The sequence below is a fragment of the Atractosteus spatula genome, chromosome 14 (assembly GCF_055471065.1).
Source record: "Atractosteus spatula isolate fAtrSpa1 chromosome 14, fAtrSpa1.hap1, whole genome shotgun sequence".
In the NCBI taxonomy this organism is placed as follows: Eukaryota; Metazoa; Chordata; class Actinopteri; order Semionotiformes; family Lepisosteidae; genus Atractosteus; species Atractosteus spatula.
The window spans coordinates 27,248,532-27,267,409 of record NC_142719.1 but is presented as its reverse complement, the minus strand read 5'-3'; the positions used below and the strand labels follow the sequence as shown (position 1 = coordinate 27,267,409).

At 38.9% G+C, this 18,878-nt stretch overlaps 1 protein-coding gene across 2 annotated transcripts; it reads right to left on the bottom strand.

Annotated features, from left to right (window-relative positions):
• Positions 1-535: 535 nt before the first annotated feature.
• On the bottom strand, positions 536-6,972 carry spry4 (sprouty homolog 4 (Drosophila)). Of its 2 annotated transcripts, none has more exons than XM_088933319.1 (2): positions 6,829-6,972; positions 536-4,497 (listed from the first exon to the last, which is right to left on the bottom strand). In XM_088933319.1, exon 2 carries the CDS (start codon positions 4,463-4,465, stop codon positions 3,482-3,484), a length of 984 nt encoding a protein of 327 aa, XP_088789445.1. In that variant the 5' UTR covers positions 4,466-4,497; positions 6,829-6,972; the 3' UTR covers positions 536-3,481. The 2 variants fall into 2 exon arrangements, with proteins under 2 accessions (XP_088789445.1, XP_088789446.1); XM_088933320.1 differs by lacking the exon at positions 6,829-6,972 and adding an exon at positions 6,510-6,529.
• Between the last annotated feature and the right edge of the window lie 11,906 nt (positions 6,973-18,878).

The following is an 18,878-nucleotide window of genomic DNA, read 5'->3' as shown; positions in this document are numbered from 1 at the left end:
GTTGACTAATTCAAATATGTGGACATTCTTGAGACAGAAAAGGCAGTCTGGGATATTTGATGAATTTGCTTGATTGGTCATGACTATGTTGGTGTCCATTGCATTTTGTGTAAACCAAGTGATTACAAAGAAGCTTTTGCCAATGGATGTTGGAATACTTAATCCACTCATTGGTTTCTCAAAAACCTGCTTCTTTATGAAAGAAGGGATTGATGATTAAGAGACCATTATAGATCTATAACTACTCAAGTGAACAGAACTAGTAATGCTCTGCTAGAAACCATTGAGATTTACCAGTAATAGTTTTGTAATGAAGAGGTCCACAATATTATAGAAAAGTATATTAAATGTTTTCATGACGTCCATGAATCTATGTTGATATAGATGAATAGCTAGTGTCAAAAACATAACGTTATGTTCTTGACATTCGCCAATGTTATAACCTTTTTTTTACTTCAAAATCAAACCAAATTCAGCAATAGAAAAAAGTCTAGTGTTTCTATTGCACTGTATTGAAAATAAATACGCAACACACTGTATTTAATAATATATATTTTCTTATTTCATTGTACATTCTGTTTTTCAACATAAGCTTTTTAAAACATTTCTTCACAAACAATAGTAGGCATCTAAAATAAATACTATATAAAATAGAACTTCAAAATAAATATCTATAAAGGAAAACTTTTATATGCGAGTTTTTTCTGTACAAGACATAGTATAGCTTTTTCTCTCGACATTTACATTGCTAGGACAGAATTTTACAAGCCAGTTGCTAGGAAGTATTTTTGAATGGGCAAACAACCTTTGTAATGCAGTTCTGATGGCTTCACAAATGCCACAAAGCCTTCTAGTGAGTTTATTCAATATTTTTTGCAACTTTCAGAAAACATGCTTTAATCTTGAATTTTCTCTGGAAAATTGATCATTTCATCATCTGGGGACTTTCTGAGATGAATTGCTCATTGAACTTGAAAGAGGCTGATGTTCCGTTTTTGAATCAACCGTGTAAGATACAGACCATCTGACTGAAAAGAGAATTTGTATCTGATAGACCCTGCCTTGCTGGGTGTTGGGGGGGGGCACAGATTGGGGCTTTATAGATTTGAAATTTTTATGTAATGCAGCTGTATTTTGTCAATCAAGGCTGGGGTATTTGTCATGCAGCACTGGAAAATATGTGACAATGAGGCCAAACAGAAATGGAAATCAGTTGTTCCAAGAAAGCTGAAATTGTATTTGTTTAGCAGTTTCCGTGAATATAAGGTTTCGGAGGTGGGAAGGAACTAAGAATTAGACATGCCTCTTCCAAGGTAATGAGGCATGAATAGCATAAACAAAGAGGTATTTTTATTACCCAGCACCGTTTTTAAATCAAGTGCTGTTAGAGATGGAAAGAGCAGTCTTGTTTTCTTAGGCTCACCAACCTTTCCTAATATTCACTATATTGTACCATGCAATTTTACAGTACATTAAAATTACTATGTTAAAATAGGTTTTGGAACATACTGAAAAAAAGTCTTTAGAACTATATACAAAAAAACAACACCTGCATAGGTCTTTTCTTTTTTTAAAAAAAGAAAAACTTTTGCAATTTCTTTAGAGGTGTTTAGCTTCTATTTTGGCATATACTTTAAAAATGAATTACAAAACAGTGCACTGCCACTCCGAAATACTAAAATAATGCCTCATACATTCAAGAGATGGAACAGTGGTTTTCTCTCGTTTTGACACGCTTTCTTCGGTGTATAAATACCAACATTGGCCTGTACAAACTGCAGGAGCCAGTACAGGGTAAAATGTTCTCCATTAAACGGGCATATGGAGAGACAGTATCCCTTAATGTCAAATAGGATCATTCTGCTATAAGGATACCGTACCTTTAAGAGCAATTAAAATCTTATCAGTTACCAAGTGCACCTTAAAAACTAAAATATCATTAAATTAAAAAGAAAAGCAACATACTCCTTTGGCTTGAACCCTGACATACTATAGGCACTAAAACAGCTTTCTAAAAAAAAAACAGGATATTTACAGCAAAACTTTAAACAATGGATACAGTTCAGCAGCAGGGGTTACAATTTGGTCGGTAGTGAAACAATGTGGTAGACATGTAAATTTATTTAGACTAATGTGAAACAGACATCATGCCCTTGTTTCTTAATACTGTGCTTGCTTTCGTTATTAGAGTTGTCTTGATCTGTAGAGGTTGTGCAAGTAACATGAGCAATTTAAATAAAGTGGTGCAGATTTACTATGCTTCTCTCTTTCTTTCGTCTTAGGAAATTGCAACCATTGATGATTTTCAATTCATTAAAGAAAATAAAGTGGAACATTTTAACAGATTCTTGAGCATGTCTGATTCATCTACTGTGCAGCCAGCTCTTCTCCTGGTGCAAAGCCTAGTAAATCAAGTCCATTGAATTTATCTTGTCTCCTTTATGAGAGCCATGTTAAAAAAAACACTTCTAATGACGAGTAAATTAAATCATCCCTGAGGAGTCTTTTCAATATTAAAACCATAAACAGGATTTAGCTTTCCACTTTATGACAAGTTTAGGCTTAAGGGGAAATCGACAAAGGCAATTTATCTGTGAAGGTTTTCAGAAGGACTCCATACTTCAAAATAAGGACTCTTTCAAACTCAACTGACCCCTGTCTCTCCATTATGAGCTGCATTTCTCTCCCTATAAAATATGCACTTTGTTTATCATGATGCACAATAGTCTCCCATTAGATTCTTCCTTTTATTATCGATCACAAGCTTATAAATACACAGGACCCTGCAGCTGATGCACAAGACAGGTACATTGCTGACTCTGTAGAAACTCAATCTGTCCAGAGACCAGTCTGAAATTATATAGAGATTGTCATAAAGAGGAGAGGCGGGTAGTGTTGAGTGTGCGATGATCTGCACTTCTAATCACATTCACAATTCACACCGGCAGAGACTTTTGTTAATTCTGTGTTTGCCTGGGAACCTGCAGGAGGGCAGTCCAGCAAAGTTTTTAAATCAAATTCTGGGACAGTCTTGTGGGCAGCAGGTGCAACCCCCACCCCCCTCCCCATTTCAATCGAGATAGTCTGGCTTCTTTTCAGCTACTGTGGGTTTGTTACTTTGCAGGCTTATTTAAAACATACTAATACATTATATCCTTAAGCTACAGAGACGGGTCTCATGTTGATGGGTAATAAATAGTTGAAAGATGCAGAAAGTGTTCAGAAACATAACTTGTGCCTTTAGCCTTTTTTTTTGCGTCGGTCTTTGTAACACGTTAAAGACGTACGTTTAAGTAGGCCTTTAAAGCCAACAGCTCTTGAAGGTTTTTTTTTTTAATCTTCTAGCATAATAATAAAGTACAGTTTAACCCTTTAAGTACCATATTCGCTACCATCCAGCGGAAGGAGACAAGTCTTTATAGAGGCGGAAGCGTGAGGGATTCTCCGATGCCGAACGCACCGGACAGGGCGCCGGGCTCCATCAGGAGGGGTTCCCCTGTCCGCTGCTGGCTTTCGCCTTGGCCGCCTTGCAGGCCGGTGGGGGGGGTTTGCAGCGGCACCCAGGCCGGCTGGCACTGTCGTAGCACTTTTGCGAGAGTTTGGCGCAGCCCACGGCCGGCAGGTAGCACACCAAGCACGGCAGGACCAGGGACAGGGCCCCCATGAAGGACCAGCGGGCGCAGCAGTTGGAGTGAGAGCAGGAGCAGGGCCGGTCCGCGCAGGAGCCCTCGTCGTCGTCGTCGTTGGTGCAGTGGTAAAATATTCCCTTGACAAGGCACATGCACGTGGCCGAGTCCACGAGGTTCTGAGCGGAGCACAGGTACTCCTGGTTGCAGACCCAGCAGGAGGGCAGGGTTCTGGGCAAGGTGCATTCCGTGCACTTACACTTCCCACAGACCTCGCACAGGGGCGCGTGCTTTTTCACGGCCTCCGGCGGGGCAGGGGCCTTGAGGTCCAGAGGCTGGGGGGCCAGAGACTTGGGCTGAGCATTCACAGACCTGGGCAGGGCGTGGTCCGCCACAGGGGGCGGGGCGGCGTGGTCCAGCAGCCTCTGGTCCGACGAGGTGCTGCTGCTGCTGCTGACCGAGCTGGGGCGCCCGCCGAAGGAGATCCAGGGGTGAGTGATGTCGTGGGGATCGCACCTCTGGAGGTGGTGGTGGTGGTGGTGATGATGATGATGATGCTGCTGCTGCTGCTGCTGCTGCTGGACCGCCAGCAGAGACTCGTGGGTCCCCCTTAGGCCCTTTTGACTCGTCGGCTGCTCCACCACCACTGCCGGGCTGTCAATGTAATCATTCTTAATGTGCGTCGCCTTCATTTGGTCGATGGGGAAAATGGTCAAAGGGTGCTGTAGCCTCCCATAGGGGACTCTGCTGTCCAGCAAAGGTTGTACCATAATGGAAGAGGAGACTCCAGGGATGTGCTGTGGAACCCTTGACTCCATCTGTTGTTCTGAGACCTTCATATATCACGCACAGCGTTCAGCATCTACAGAGCCTGCAACAAGAGGGCAAGCCGTGTCACACACGCAGAACCCAAACCAGACGGTTGTCAAACTTCGCTATTGAGCAACCCCGCATAGAAACAATTTACTCTCACAGGACATGAAAGTATTTTTATAGTACAGACATTCGCAGACTTCAAGATCTGAAATGCAAATCGAGGTCTTTTTCCAATTCAGCTTTGTTAGTTTCAGAACGCAGACGCAGGCCTCAACCTCGTCTTTAATAAAAAGGTTCATTAAATGTAAAAGTAATTACTCTCCCTTACGTTGTTCAGTCAATTGGCAAAGATTATTTTTTTTTTACAAAAACAGCACGTACAGACATTGTAAGTTACGTTATCTAAAGAAGGTTTAGAAATACATTTTTGTTTTTTGTAAAACAAAGTTAAATTAGTAAGGTATTAAAAGAAGTCGCAAGAGTCTGCATATTCGCATTATGGGTCGTTTATATTACACGCCATGTTTTTCTGTTTTTATGAGGTTCTATTCACCAAGAGTGTTAAAAAGAGGTATATGAAAAATTACAATTATTTGCTTCATGTTCTGACTGTTTAACAGCAGTGTGTGTATAAATTAAAAACGGTTTAAAATGTGTCAAGCTATATTATATGTGCTGGAAAGGGCTTACGTAAGTCATTACCTAAAAAGAATCTTCAGACACAGACCGAATGAAGGAACTGTCTTTCTTCTGCTGCTTATTTGGAACGATTTAACTAAGAAGTATTGTTCCAGGGCAACACTTTTTCCGTCACCAATCGCGGTTGTCAATCCAGATGTACCTGAACTACCTTAAGCGTTTATGCGATTCTCATATCTTCCTAAAGAGGCTTCCTGCCTCTGAAATTGAGGTGGAAAAAGTGCTTTGCTTGTTTATACACCCCAATTTCGTGCTAGTGGGTTTTCAACAACCTTTCATGGAATCTTTGCTTTGTTTTGGTCTTAAACCTCGGGACTCCACCGTTTAGTCATATGCAAAAATGTAAAAGATAAAAAAAATGAAATTTAAAAGAGTTTTTTTTTCAAAAGTAAATCGAAAAGAGTTAGTCAAACCGAAATTAAGCTCGGGTTTCCGTTTTCACCACGTCTGCAAAATTGTTATATATATATATTTTTTTGGTCATGCTTGTCTATACCAATACAAATATAAATCTTAATAGTGCAGAATTCTGAATTAGTGGCGAATATAAAAAAAGCTGTACTTTGGAAGATTTTTATGTGAACAGTTAAACAATTTAAATAGCATACCTGTGACTGAAATAGAGGCCAATATTAAGTCTTGATTATTGTCCTATTATATCCATAAACCTATGGAATGTAAAACATTAGCGTAAAATGTGTTTTGTTATTCAATTTCAAAAACATATCCTTTCTCAGTAGATGTTTTAATAGTAAATACTGTTAAACCTCCAAAAGAAATTCTTGGTGGCACAACTTATGGAAAAAAATACATTTTGAAACACTAATAACCACTTTGCGCTATACTCTTATAAAAGCTTTAAATGAAACATTTAAACAGTATACTATAAAATGTTATCCATGTGATAGCGTAAACGTAGGGCAAACAGTATTCGTCTTCAATTCGCCGCCGTTTGTCGAGAGGAAAAAATCGTAGATCCTTTCACGGTTATAATCATTTTATACAAAGAGCTAGATAGAAGAGAGAATAGTTCGTATTCATTTAAAGAACATTAAAAGAGTCTCTCTTTAATTTGGCTTCCTGTGCATTCCGCATTTTGACTCATGCTGTACAGAGAACATAAAGAAAGGTCAGCAAGCAGACGTACAGGTTGGATTGAATAAAAAAAGAAACGTAAGTATTCCTTATTTATACGATTTGAGATTTCAACACGGCGATTTAACACAAGAGAAAAGACAGCTCCACCTGACTTACGCTTCGTCATAAACGACTATACTGTAGATGAGAATAATTTAATGTTATCCTCAATAACATGTAAATGGTCGACTACACCAGGTTCTGTGGGTAAAAAAACGCTCAGGATCTTACCTCGCAAAAAAATGAGGTTGATAAAGAGAAAGTAAAATGATTAAAGATGAAACAGAGCTTCCCATTTCGACCTGCTTGTTCATTCATCCGTGTATAGACAGTTCTAGTAATGGTAGATTCCATAGTTAAATGTTGACATAAAGCGCAAATAAGGAACAGCTTGTTCCAAATGCCGGGCGATAGATATTTAATTGAAAACAAGAAACTAGAAAGAATCTGAAATGTTACCTACAATCCTGCACTTTGAAATAAGGTTAGTTATCATCTATGTTTTAAACCCTAGCGCGATTATTACCAAAAGATTTAAGAATACACTTACTTGTTAAAAAACAACGCATTCCCTTATTTGGTTGCTATGCATTCCAAAGTTATCGGTCCAAGTTAAAACCACCAAGAGAAACCCGCGATCGCAGTCGACTTGACCTGCAGTGCAGCGAGGACTAGGGCTTTTTGCTACGATGTTGCAACTGCTTGGGAAAATGGCTTTTTTATGAATGGGAGGGTGATTGCCATACTGCGCAGATGCGCTTTCAGATTTTTTGTGAATGGGAGGGCATAGCGTTTCAGCGCGCAAGTGCGGGGGCTAAATTTTTATGAATGGGAGGATCCGGATTTCATGAATGGAAGGATTGGGATCTTTCCTTCACAAGGGCAATGTCAGAGCAGATTACATGAATGGGGCGGCTATGTACCTCACGCCACGCTACTTATTTATTTATGTATTCAGCCTTTCATTCAACCCCACAGGAGCCTTTTGACCGATAATGTACGTTAATTTCCGGAAAACGAACGCGGTGTATTCAGGACGTTGTTAAAACAAACAGTTAAATACATCAGCATGCTTTTGCGCGTTATTGTGTTCTGTATACATGCGATCATATTGAATCATGTCAAGATGTCTACAACGCTGCATGTGCATTCATTTGGAATTTTGTTCGCGTGCTTTTCCATTTGAGTTTGTTTTTCCAATGGAAATATTTTCAAAGATTGTATCGATATGAAAAACTAAACGTACCGGCCTACCAAATCTTACCTCATAGGCAGCAGTTTAGGTTTACCAGAGTGGCAAACGCAATGCAGGACTGCAGAGCTGTTATATAACATGATCTAGAAACATCAAATCACTAGACGCGCGTAACCTGTCCGTTTCGCTGGTTTCGAAGTTGGACTGAATTTCGCAAGAAAACAAAATATTGAATTAATTCCTAGCTTGCGTTTTGGATGGACTTTAAACTCCTTAGAAGTCAATTGCTCTCCTCTTTAAACTTAAGTGGGTCAAATAAACTCTTCACATAAGGAAAGGCGAATGGCTTGTACACCTCTCGTGTCATTTTAAGAGCCATTAACTAAGACCACGTTTTCAGCCTGCTGCACTTGATAGGCCATAGATTTGTAGTTCCCAATTGAGGCAAAACAGTTATATTCAGGTGCAATGCACTATTTCTTCTAAAAGCACACAAAGCTGTCTTTCAAATAAAAGCAACATGTCCAATTTAGTCTATAACTTAGTTGCAAACCGTTACGTTTCTGTTATTGCAATTTAACTAGGGTAATCGCTTCTACATTCAAAAGAGTTGTCTTCCCTTACATGCACTTTTGCAGCGACGTACTGTCATCTCTACGCGAGGTCCCCCGTTTCCTAAGCATTTCAAAATCATTCTACATCGCTCTGAAAACTATTTCAGGCAGGCAGCTGGAACTGGAAGCGACTCTGCGGCTCACAATAGAACAGGATGTTGTTGATTTGTAACGAAACCACACAGAGGAAATGACTGTAAATTTCCTTTAAAACATCCCACTGTCTACCCCCTCCCCCCAAGGACTATATCTCGGGTTAGATATTTCATTTGGAGAGTAACTATCAGACGATCTTTTTAACTAATGTCAACGATATTTAAGTTGTCCCTCACCTTAGGTGCCATCTTTGTTTTAATGCTGCGGTTTTTTTGCTTAAAACGCAGGTGCGATGATTCCGATTAGGAAAGTAGCAACTGACAGCAGGGATTTCAGCTATCAGTTCTGAGAGAAAAGGCGAAATCTGTAGGGGTGTTGCTTCGTTCCCCGTTGCGAAATATCTCCTCCACAGTACTGCGTCCGAAATAGCCTTGAAATTTAAGGTGTCTGTTATATACCTTTAAAAAAATACGTATTTAATTCTAGAAATTAGGAAGTCTTACCACAATCTGAGTATTGTAACTGGGCAAACCTTCTGGATTTCAAGGAAAAGGTCTTCGCTGTAACAGCTTTGGATTGTAGAAAAAGTGCTTTTAATGCTCCCAAACAAACCACCTGAGCTCATCCACCTTTTTTTTTCTTCCTAGAAGACCCGGGTACTTTTTTAAACAGGAGGTGCCTGTCAATCACAACTCCAAAGCCAGATGGGCGGAATGGGATGGGTGCTCCAATGAGGAGCGAGGTGTGAAAAAAACCAGCCCCTGTTTGGTCGCCCCAGGCAGGAGCCCTTAATAAAGTTTTTTTAAACCCCTTTTTTTCCCTTAATCTGAAGCCCTGCGATGTTATGACAAATAACTTGTTGAAAAGAACACCAACAAAGCATGTTCCTGTCATTAATCATATCATAAGAATGATAACGAGACCGATTTACTTGTAGTACGCTGTATTTGAGCATAGTTCTGGAATAAACAGATACGGAAATCGCTACCTGAGCCAGCGGACAAACGAGGTGTTTTGTCTTGTGGAGCAAATACGCAAAATGCAAAAACACAGGAAGCTTATTAACGCTGCATTTTCACACGGCTGAATCTTCCTTTTGATCAGCTGTTGCTTCACACACAAAAAAAAGCCTTCACCACTTTTTACGTTCCAGTATTTATCGGCCTCAGGACGTTCATTGAAACGACCCGCGGCGCAGGCCGGTCACTCTCTATCCGAGTCAGCGGCCTATCTAAATCAATAAATCCAGCCTCTTTGCGAGCGTCTCAGAGCTACAGGTTAAACCAAAGGTTAAAACAACTGATTTGTTTAAACGCGGTGTGATCTTAAAAAGAAGATCGACTTAAAAATAGTGAGAGCCCTTTAGTCTTTTGTGAAACGTATGGAATCTGAAGCTGTCGCAACCCCCTTCTTTTTTTGCTTCTTATGCAACATTTTCTATTCATAGTTGATGAACAGCAATTGGGAATGGGATTAGGACTTAGGCAAACAGTGCCTTGTGTAGCAGGGACCGTCATCAAAGGCAAGGAAAGCTCTTCAGCTGTTTGTTTGTTTTTCAGTCTGAATAAACCTTTGTAGCTCCTATAAGTTTTTTCACACCATTCACGTGCTGTATGCCTCACTGAAGATGGGTATCACCCTAGTACATAGCTGCTCATACATTCCATGCTTGTGATACACCAATTTTGGGTTGCCTTTTCTGCAGCTGTCTGTCTCCCTTGCATGTGCTCCAGTACTGCACACAGTTCAAAGCAACACTGCTGAGTGGAAGATTTTTTTTAATATCCTCAGCCAAGCATAAACTTGTGAAAGGACTGCTTTTTTTCCACTTTCTCTCTCTCTCTGTTGAAATGTACTACAGAAAGCACCAAACGACAAGCAACAGTGCCAAGGAACAGGGAAAGAGAAAAAGGCATAAAAAGTAATGTTGAAAACAAAAATACACAGGTTTCTACACAGTAGTAACTGTGCTAGAAGAAGGAAAAAGAAACAGACCACACATTTGGACTATATAACTAAAGGTATTTTATTTGATAATTTAGAAAATAATGTTGTGCTAGAAAATGCTATGCTATTGTTAGTGAAACAAAACAAGTAGGAAATTATATATAAAAATATCCAAGGCAAAGTCCTTTTCCGCCTTTGATAAGAAACCATAACAGCCTTGTCTTTAACTACACTTTTTAAAGGTAATTTCCACTGAATAAAAAAGATCTTAAAAGTAAGTCAAGTAGTTCCAACTCTACAAATATTTACTTCCTGGTCCTGCAGAAAGAGAGGTTTTCAAAGTTTGTCAGAAGGTGTGTTTGTGTATTTTGCAGGGGTGTTGGGGGGGGGGGGGGTAGCAGGGGGCCGCAGGTTGTTTCCACTGAAATTTGTGCCCTAAAGGTGCTTAAGATTTGTGGAAAAAAATAATTTCTTTAAGATTCCCTACAGATGGTAGTTGATATTTATCATATTTCATAAGGTGCACTGCAATGAGAATATGTGATAGCTGTGGGATAAAGTGGATTTGTTTTTCAGATGGAATTCTAATGAGCAAAAACTCTTCTAATCTTCTAATGTTTTTTAGGAAGTATAGAATTCTGACACATCTTTCTCTGCTTAGAATTTTTGTACAAATGCAGCACTCTAGGTATTATGTCAGTAGCTCATGATGTGATTGACATTTTAAAGAGTGAGCAGCTAGATTTATTGATTGTGTGGAGCTGCATTTTTGTTAAGAACTTCAACTGAAAACATGTGATTCCATAAATCCTCCATGTGCTCAGGATTTTTGAGGTGAGTTAAAATTGACACCAAATACATTTGGCAAATAGCATTCAGAAAGACCCAATTTTAATGAATGCAAGGACAGTGAAAGATATGATCAGGCCCTACCTCAGTAATGCAGATCATCGGGTCTTCTTATCATGCTTTGGCATGATTAAATAACTGTAATTCGCCATCTGTATGAAAATGATTTGCATTCTTGGAGAGTGTTCAGGAGCAATGTGTCGACACCTGAGAGGCTAAATCATCATAGAACATCTGAGGTGGTAGCAGGGAGGGTGGTGGAGTATTTTGTTTACTGATGAATACTGTTTTGCTCATGACAGACCTGATGGAGTACAGCTTGTGTGGAAACTTTGTGGTGTGCGTTATGCTGACTGTTGTGTTCACAGGGTGATGATTGAGGGCAACCTTGCTGTTCAGAGGTTGCTGCAGTCCTTGAGCCAACAGTTTTTCCATTTCTGCATCGGCTTCCAGAAGCATCAATTTTCTAGCAACATAATGCAAGACTGCCTAGTGCTAGACCATCAGTCTCTACAGGAAAAAAAAAATGGGATCTTGTTTTTCCCTTCATTTGATTCCAATACAATGTCTGTGGGACCAACACACTAATGCCTTTGGCAAGAAGAGTGGCAGAACACCTCACAGCAATCTGCCCAGAGGTGATCGGGTCTATCCATCATCACTGTCAGGACTGTGTTAATGCTCGGGCATATCACCATGAATTTGAACTTTGTTTCATCTGGACAGTGTGTCACATTTCATACAGAAAACGCTTCAGGAGTTTTGTTCACATTTTCTGTGATTGTGATTGATATTTGAGCTTTAAATATATTATTAAATCAGTTAGACCTGAGTGTTGCATTTTTTGCGCTTCAACATACTAAAAAAAAGCAAGATCTGATAGACCAAAAACATTATATTCTTACCTCATTGTGTTATTAAGTTTCACAGTCACACCCATGTAACCTTTATTTTCCTCCTAGCTCTTACATGGAGGAAATTAGCCAACAGCAGAGGATATTGGATATAGCTCCTATTTAAAATGAAAAGTGAATTGATGCTTAATTAATTAGGGTTTGTAAACTTTATATCTATAAACACAACATTCCTTCCAAATATACATGGATTTTACAGTCTGGAAGAGGCAGAATCAGTTTTTCTGGGTATTCTCAGAATAAGTTGTATATTGTGAAGATTCTTTGGTTTCTGCATATTTTACTGTGCACCTACAGTAGTTCGAGTGTCAACATATTCTCTCCAAATATGTGAACGCAACACACATTTGTGTGTTTATTTATTGTTGCAAACAATTGAAAGAGAGAAAACTAGACCACAAAGACCAAATAATTGTACCCAGACATGACAGGTTTGTGTGAATTCCCGGGAGTTCTAGAATCAATCTACAAATAAAAGGATAAGACAAATTGTACTTTGTGATAAAACAAATCACAAGTGGAAATATCCTTTAAAACATTCTCTTGTGGCAAGTAATTAATTAAAGGGTGTTAAGATGTTCCAACAGCTTTCTTAAAAAAAGGCTTTGATCTGTCAAAGTTTATTTTGTCAACTGATTATTTCATTGTGTTAGGGAAAGGATGGTTCTCTGGAGTAAAACACCTGGAGATCTTTTGAGAATATTTATGATCATTTAAAGCAGTGTGTATTCTAGTTCACAATCAATTTTATGTTTTCTGAGCAGGATTAATCCAGTTCTAAATATGGTATTACTGTAAATTTGGAAGGATATATACTTACCCATTAATTAAGATAAATTCCTCCAGAAATTGAGCACGGGCTTAGTTGATTCTCACTTTGAATGATCTCTTCTGAAAATTATTTTCATGAGGGAAACTCCTTGGTGGAGATCTTGGGCTTTCTTGGAGCATATACTATATACAAGTTAGCCACTTGATTGACGCTACCCAGTCTCCCCTGCAGTTGCAGAGAAAGTAAAGCCTACAAAAGAAAAAAAAATGACCTGTGACTTTTCTTTAGGAGGGAAGACTTGTTTCTAGTGAGGATGCAGGACCGTGGGTGAACTCTCACCCTAGAGAAAGACTGCAAATGAAGCATGTCCAGCATCATGAGGGTCAGGCTTGATCCAGAGCACACACATTCTGTGCATTCCATTCACTGCAGAGCACATCCCCATTTGTGAAAACTTTTTTTTGGATACTTACAGTTTTGTCTCATATTGAGAACTTAATCACAAAGCTCCAAATTTAACATGAGGCCTGAGCTCTCTAGAAAAACTGGCTCAACATTAATTATGTCAGCTCTGTGGCATACTGTACATTATCAATACAAATGTTGTAAAGCACCGCCAACACCTACAGGCAAATATTTGGTACTGTCAGGAACAGAAGGCATGGCCAAGCAGACCCATTGGATTTCTTAATACAGACTTCTTGATTTGTCTGCTTTTCTCTCCAGCAGTTTGAGTTCTTCTTGCTTTGGTATAGGCTGTTTGGTAGGCTGTTTCTTTTTGTGCAGTAACGTTTATATTTACCCTCGCTAAATTGCTCTGCCTACTCTTAACAGCAGTTGTCTCCAAGTTCCTTCCTGTTGTGCTGGGAAAATAAGTGCACAAAAGCTAGCCTGGATTAACAAAAGTGCTGCCTTCTAACATCAATTATACAGCCCCGAGATCACAGTGTTGTCATTATCCCTTATAGAAAATTCCATCTTTGCTCAAGGGGTCTTTAGTGTCTAGAAATCTTCATTGAGATAAAAGTATGATTCCAGCTGACCCACTAGCAAAGTGTTATCCTTTTTCTTTATTCATGTTTCACCTACAAGCAGGCTACATAGTCACAATACTGTAGGAACTACTATCTACTGTGCTGTATGCTAATGCTTATATTCATCACATAGGAAGGGCACTTTACTTACAATGCAGATATAAAGATGTGGATTCCAAAATTCAGGATTCTGCACAAGATAGCATGCTAAGCCTTTTCCCAATGTGTGGAAGTGTTTAAGTAGTCTAAAAGAACAGAATAATAACGCTCGATTCCTGCACTCCTCCAACTTATATGACAATTTTTTTTAACATCCTGAATTGCATATAAATATTGCATTAATGGTAAATGAGGAAATAGTGGTAAAAGCCCTTACATGCATATTAATCAGCCATATTAAGGAGAGAGACCGGAGACTCAATGACATTTATTAGCATACGATCATTGACACTGTACTCATTCAGCAGGACTTGGCTTATACTTAACCAGAAAAGAGAGATCAACACATTGCCTTAAAAATGCAGATTTGTTCAGAAGTAAAGAGCTGTTAAAAGCTGTAAATGACCAGAGCATACTGTATATTGAAATCAACCTGAACATCCTTAGAAGAGGAAGCAATTTTTAATTTAAAGTGATGATTAATGAGCAACTCAGGACATTTAGATGACAACCAATACACTGTAAAGAAAGGGGTGAAATTAAAGGAGATTCATATTTATGACATTGCAGTGCATAGCTTTAAAATACTTCCATGTTTACATACAGGCAATGGTGTATAGTAAATTACAAAGCATTTGCAATTTTTAATGTCAGCATAATCATTATTATCATGTTCTGTGCTGCAGACATCTCCATCCTCGTACATGTAGTTCACAAATGGAAGTTTCTTTTGTTTTCACCTTCTGTACCTTCTGTGTGAGCTAATTGTTTGCAATCATCAGATTTAAGAGCCCAGCAAGTGGTAATAACGTAAGAACAACTTCAGTACTGCACCCCCACTCTCATCATTGCCTTCGAGCAAGAAAGCCTTTGATCTGGGGCTAATGAGCTGCCAACACAGGCTTGTGGGCTGCTTCCTGAGGCCAGCTGGGAGCCGGCAAGTTTGGACACCTGAAAAAACACGTAGAAAAAACCCACAGCCTCTCGTTAGAGCATCACACCTCCTTGGCATCAGCTTTTACGGTGGGACATCACATGGAGATAGACTGCTGACAGCAGTTCATACATGAGAGTGCCATTTGTCTTCTGTTTAATGTTTATTCTAGCATCACAGGCACATGTGGTATGTGAGCCCTCTAGCTTCTAAAAATGTGACTCACTGCTGCTATTTTAAAGGTTCCCTTGCTAAATTAAACTATGAAAATATTTCCTAAGTCTTTCTTGCCAATTTTGAGTTTCAGCGTTTTCCCTCAGTTCCGAAGAGAAATGTGTTCATCTGTTAACATGTGTTGCTACATGCAGCTGAGTCTGGATGTGCATTTGGGTTTCATGCTAAGTGTACAAGGAAGTTGGGAAGCAGTGAGTTGCTTGCTTCTTTTAAACCACACATATTTTGCAGCACTAACTTCAGGTGAAACCATGAGTCATAATGATTTACTTTTCCCTTACTTTGCACTGTTGGGACCACATCTTCCCTTTCATCTGTATTAAACAGCTGTTGCAGCATATTTCTAGAGTGTGATTGTGGTATAATCCATGTCTGAAAAAGAAGGGCCATAGCAGATTTAAAATCATTAATACATGACGTATAATTATATTTCAGAAATCAAAATTCAGAAATACAGCATGCTAATACACAAATACACAAAAATCCAGACCTAAGAAGATACACAATAAACTCAATTGAAGTAAACTTTTTGAAATTGTCACCGTTTCCTACAGCTTCTCAGCCTTGCATTTCACAGATCGGTCAGTGACAGTTTATTTTGTTCACCTTATCAGCCAGGTAAAAGCCTGGGAAAGTGGGAGCGGATATTTGTTCTCGTCTGTGATACAACATTTCCCTTTATTGAGGGAGAGCTTGGGAAGGTGGGTAGCCAAATAGCAGGGCCTTTGATGGATAAGCTAACTGTATGATATGGGACACTTCCTCTACTGAATGGGTCTCTGACACATGACGCCTGAAACAACAAACCCTATCCCGGCTCTGTGCCAAAGTGGCAAATCACCTTTCCTTGTTGTTTGTAAGAAAGAACAACCAGGTCAGACTTTCGTTTCAGTATAGCACCCAGTTATATAGTGCCCATGCTTTGAGAATCAGTAGTGAGACATCAGTTGACTCTTATTCAGGAGCAACTTTACCAGTATCCCAGCATGGTTTGCAGAGAGACAAAAAAAGCATCTTAATGTTTCGACCACTCATCAGTAAACACCCTTAGAAATTCTTGTTGGTACATTTGGTACCCCTACATCTTACTGTGCTGCTTTTGTGCTCTACAATGTGCTGGCAAAAACAGCTGTAGGGTTCATGTTTTCTGATTCAGGAGGATTGTTACTTAAATAATTATTTTCCAAGATTTGCAGGACTTAATGATTTGTTCAGCACATGAGGCCTCTCCTAGTGCTTTTGTGTAATATTTAGATAATACAGTGATCTTCAGAGGCAAGAGTCTTTCTCTGGCATCTCTCATAGCGAAGGAATGTAGAAAATGGAACAACGATGCTTAACACTTCCTGTTGTCACTGCTGTGTCTCATGCCTATTAATGAACCATAAAGTAATAAGCCAGAAGGTATTCAAAGAATGTTGAGGGATGTTCCATTTGTTTCCAACCCACTTGCTATGAAGAGGGAAAAGAAACCGACAACAAACAAATTTAAGGGAATCAACCACCGTCATGCCTCCAAAACTGTGATCACAACAGGAAACATGAATAACATTTCAAGGGAATTGCAATAATATTTCCACGTCACCACACGGGCCACTGTGGTGGTACCCCCCAGTGTGCTTGCAGAACACTGGACTGGGCTTCACAGCCTGTCTGACTGGGCCTGTTCTGCCTTTCTGTTGCATGAACTTGCCTTCCTGTGAAGGTTCGAGCTCTTCACAAGTGACAATCTCATCAAAGGGAAGAGGCTCAATAAAGTGCTTTTTTATGACTTTCCTTCAAAGAGCAGTCGAGTTCAAAGCACGGAGAGAAAGAGAATGGAAAGATCAGAATCAGACAGCAAGAGTGAGATGAAAAAAGAGCAGAAATCCTCAAAGGGGATTTGATGTCTTTCATGAAAGACTCTGCTTAACCCGTCTCATTCTGTATTCTGTTCCACTGCCATTTGAAAACAAGGGGCTTTCTCACTCGCCATAGCTGAGCACTGTGCTACATGTAATTTGTGTGTATCGTGCCCTTTGTTCTGGAGAGCAGAGGAAATACCAAACATCGTTCCATCAGAAACTAGGATTTTGGGAGGGGGTCATTTTCAGTTCCTTAAAAAACAATAGGTTACAGCACACTTGCTGACATTACAGAGGACTTTCAGTCTATGTACAGTTGTACCAATTGTACCTAAATATTTTTAGCTATCTGCTGCTATGGATTGTGGATATGGATTGGTATGCAGGCATGATGTTGCTTATCCTAGCTGAAAAAATAGCGTACAGTAGGTCTGATGCACAGCTATGTACAGTACAGAGGAATAATATCACGTCTCTGCGTTGTTCCTTCCTTTTAATTCAAGTTTACAAATCTTTAATCCACTGTTAATGCTGAACATTGGCTTTTCTCCCATTTTCACTTCACCAGTGTACCTTATCTGAAGGTTTAAATATGGAGAACTGTTATTCTTATTTGTTATTTTATAGTCACCTGAGGTTTTTTTTCCTCCTCACATACTTTAATAATGCTTCAACCTTAGTCAGCTTTTTCACTGACTGGTAACAAAATGGATTGCAGTTACACTTTGTATAGAGGACATCTCATCTGACAGCACAATAATAATCCCTGTTTTTGTAACAGGAAATGAAGTAGCAAGTCCAAAGAAGGATGCCAGTGGCTCTAACCTGAAACTACCAATACTTTTTACTAATTATTTACTTGACTCTTGGATGATTTCCTTTCACGTTGCATAACAAAACAGCATATTTAGAAAAATCCCTGAAATCTACAACAGTACATCTTCCCTACCATAAATCAGACAATAAAGTAAACTTTTAAGACATCACCTACCATTTTGAACATGATTGAAGAACTTGACAGAAGGTTTGCTTCATAATGAACCAACAATAAATTATTTTCCTTGCTAGTTAAGAGATAACCAAGCATTTCTTTACTGCTATTGGTGATGAACGGAACATTAAAGGCCTGTCAATGCTTTGCTCTGTGTGCAATCTATATTAGTAATCTTGTTTACTCATAATATATTGTATTTTATTCAATATGTAGTATGTTACTGCCTTTCAGTAAAGCTCATTAGACTTTTATCTTACACACTATCACCTGAACATTTTTAAACTCCCTTTCATGAATTTAGTTACTCTCGTTTGTATTTTTAATTGGCCCATTGCTATCATTTTTTTTTAATAATTGAGGAATTATGTTAAAGTTGGCAATAAAAATAGAATAACCATTAAAAATTAACAGCAAAAAACTACACAAGCCCCTAACAGTTGAGCAAAGAACAGTCATGTAATCTAATATGTGCATGTGACTCACACAAGATCAAGACCACAGTTCCAAGCAAGAATTGGTCTAAAACCCCTTGAGGTAGCAGATGTCCTTTTAGAACAGATTGACAGGAAGTTTTTATATTTCATCTGGGAATCTCAGGATATTCTTCACTATCTGTAAGACTGACCACGCAACTTCCACTGCGGGTTCAGAACAAAAAGCCTATAAGTGCATGACAGATGGAGACACTTTATACAGCATTTATTTGTGATGGCTGTGCTTCAGTAGTTTCCCTGCAGCAGTGCAACATAGAAAAACAAAATCAGTCCCATGTTAATGATCTGTATTTTACATATTGCTATTCAGTGTACCATTCAAGGTAAAACAAAGCAAAACAAAGCCAATTAAAAAAACAAAAGCAAAAAAAAATTAGAAACACACAAATTCACCATTAAATACAACAAATGCCCTCAATTTAGGCATTTCACACCATATGATATCAATGTTCATTTTAAATTGTTCAATTAAGTTAGATTGTGTTGTTTCCTTATATAAAACTGATGACAATGATATTTC

What these genes read in the sequence shown, in the direction of transcription:
- spry4 (XM_088933319.1), bottom strand. Translation starts at nt 4,465, where the DNA reads ATGAAGGTCTCAGAACAACAGATGGAGTCAAGGGTTCCACAGCACATC.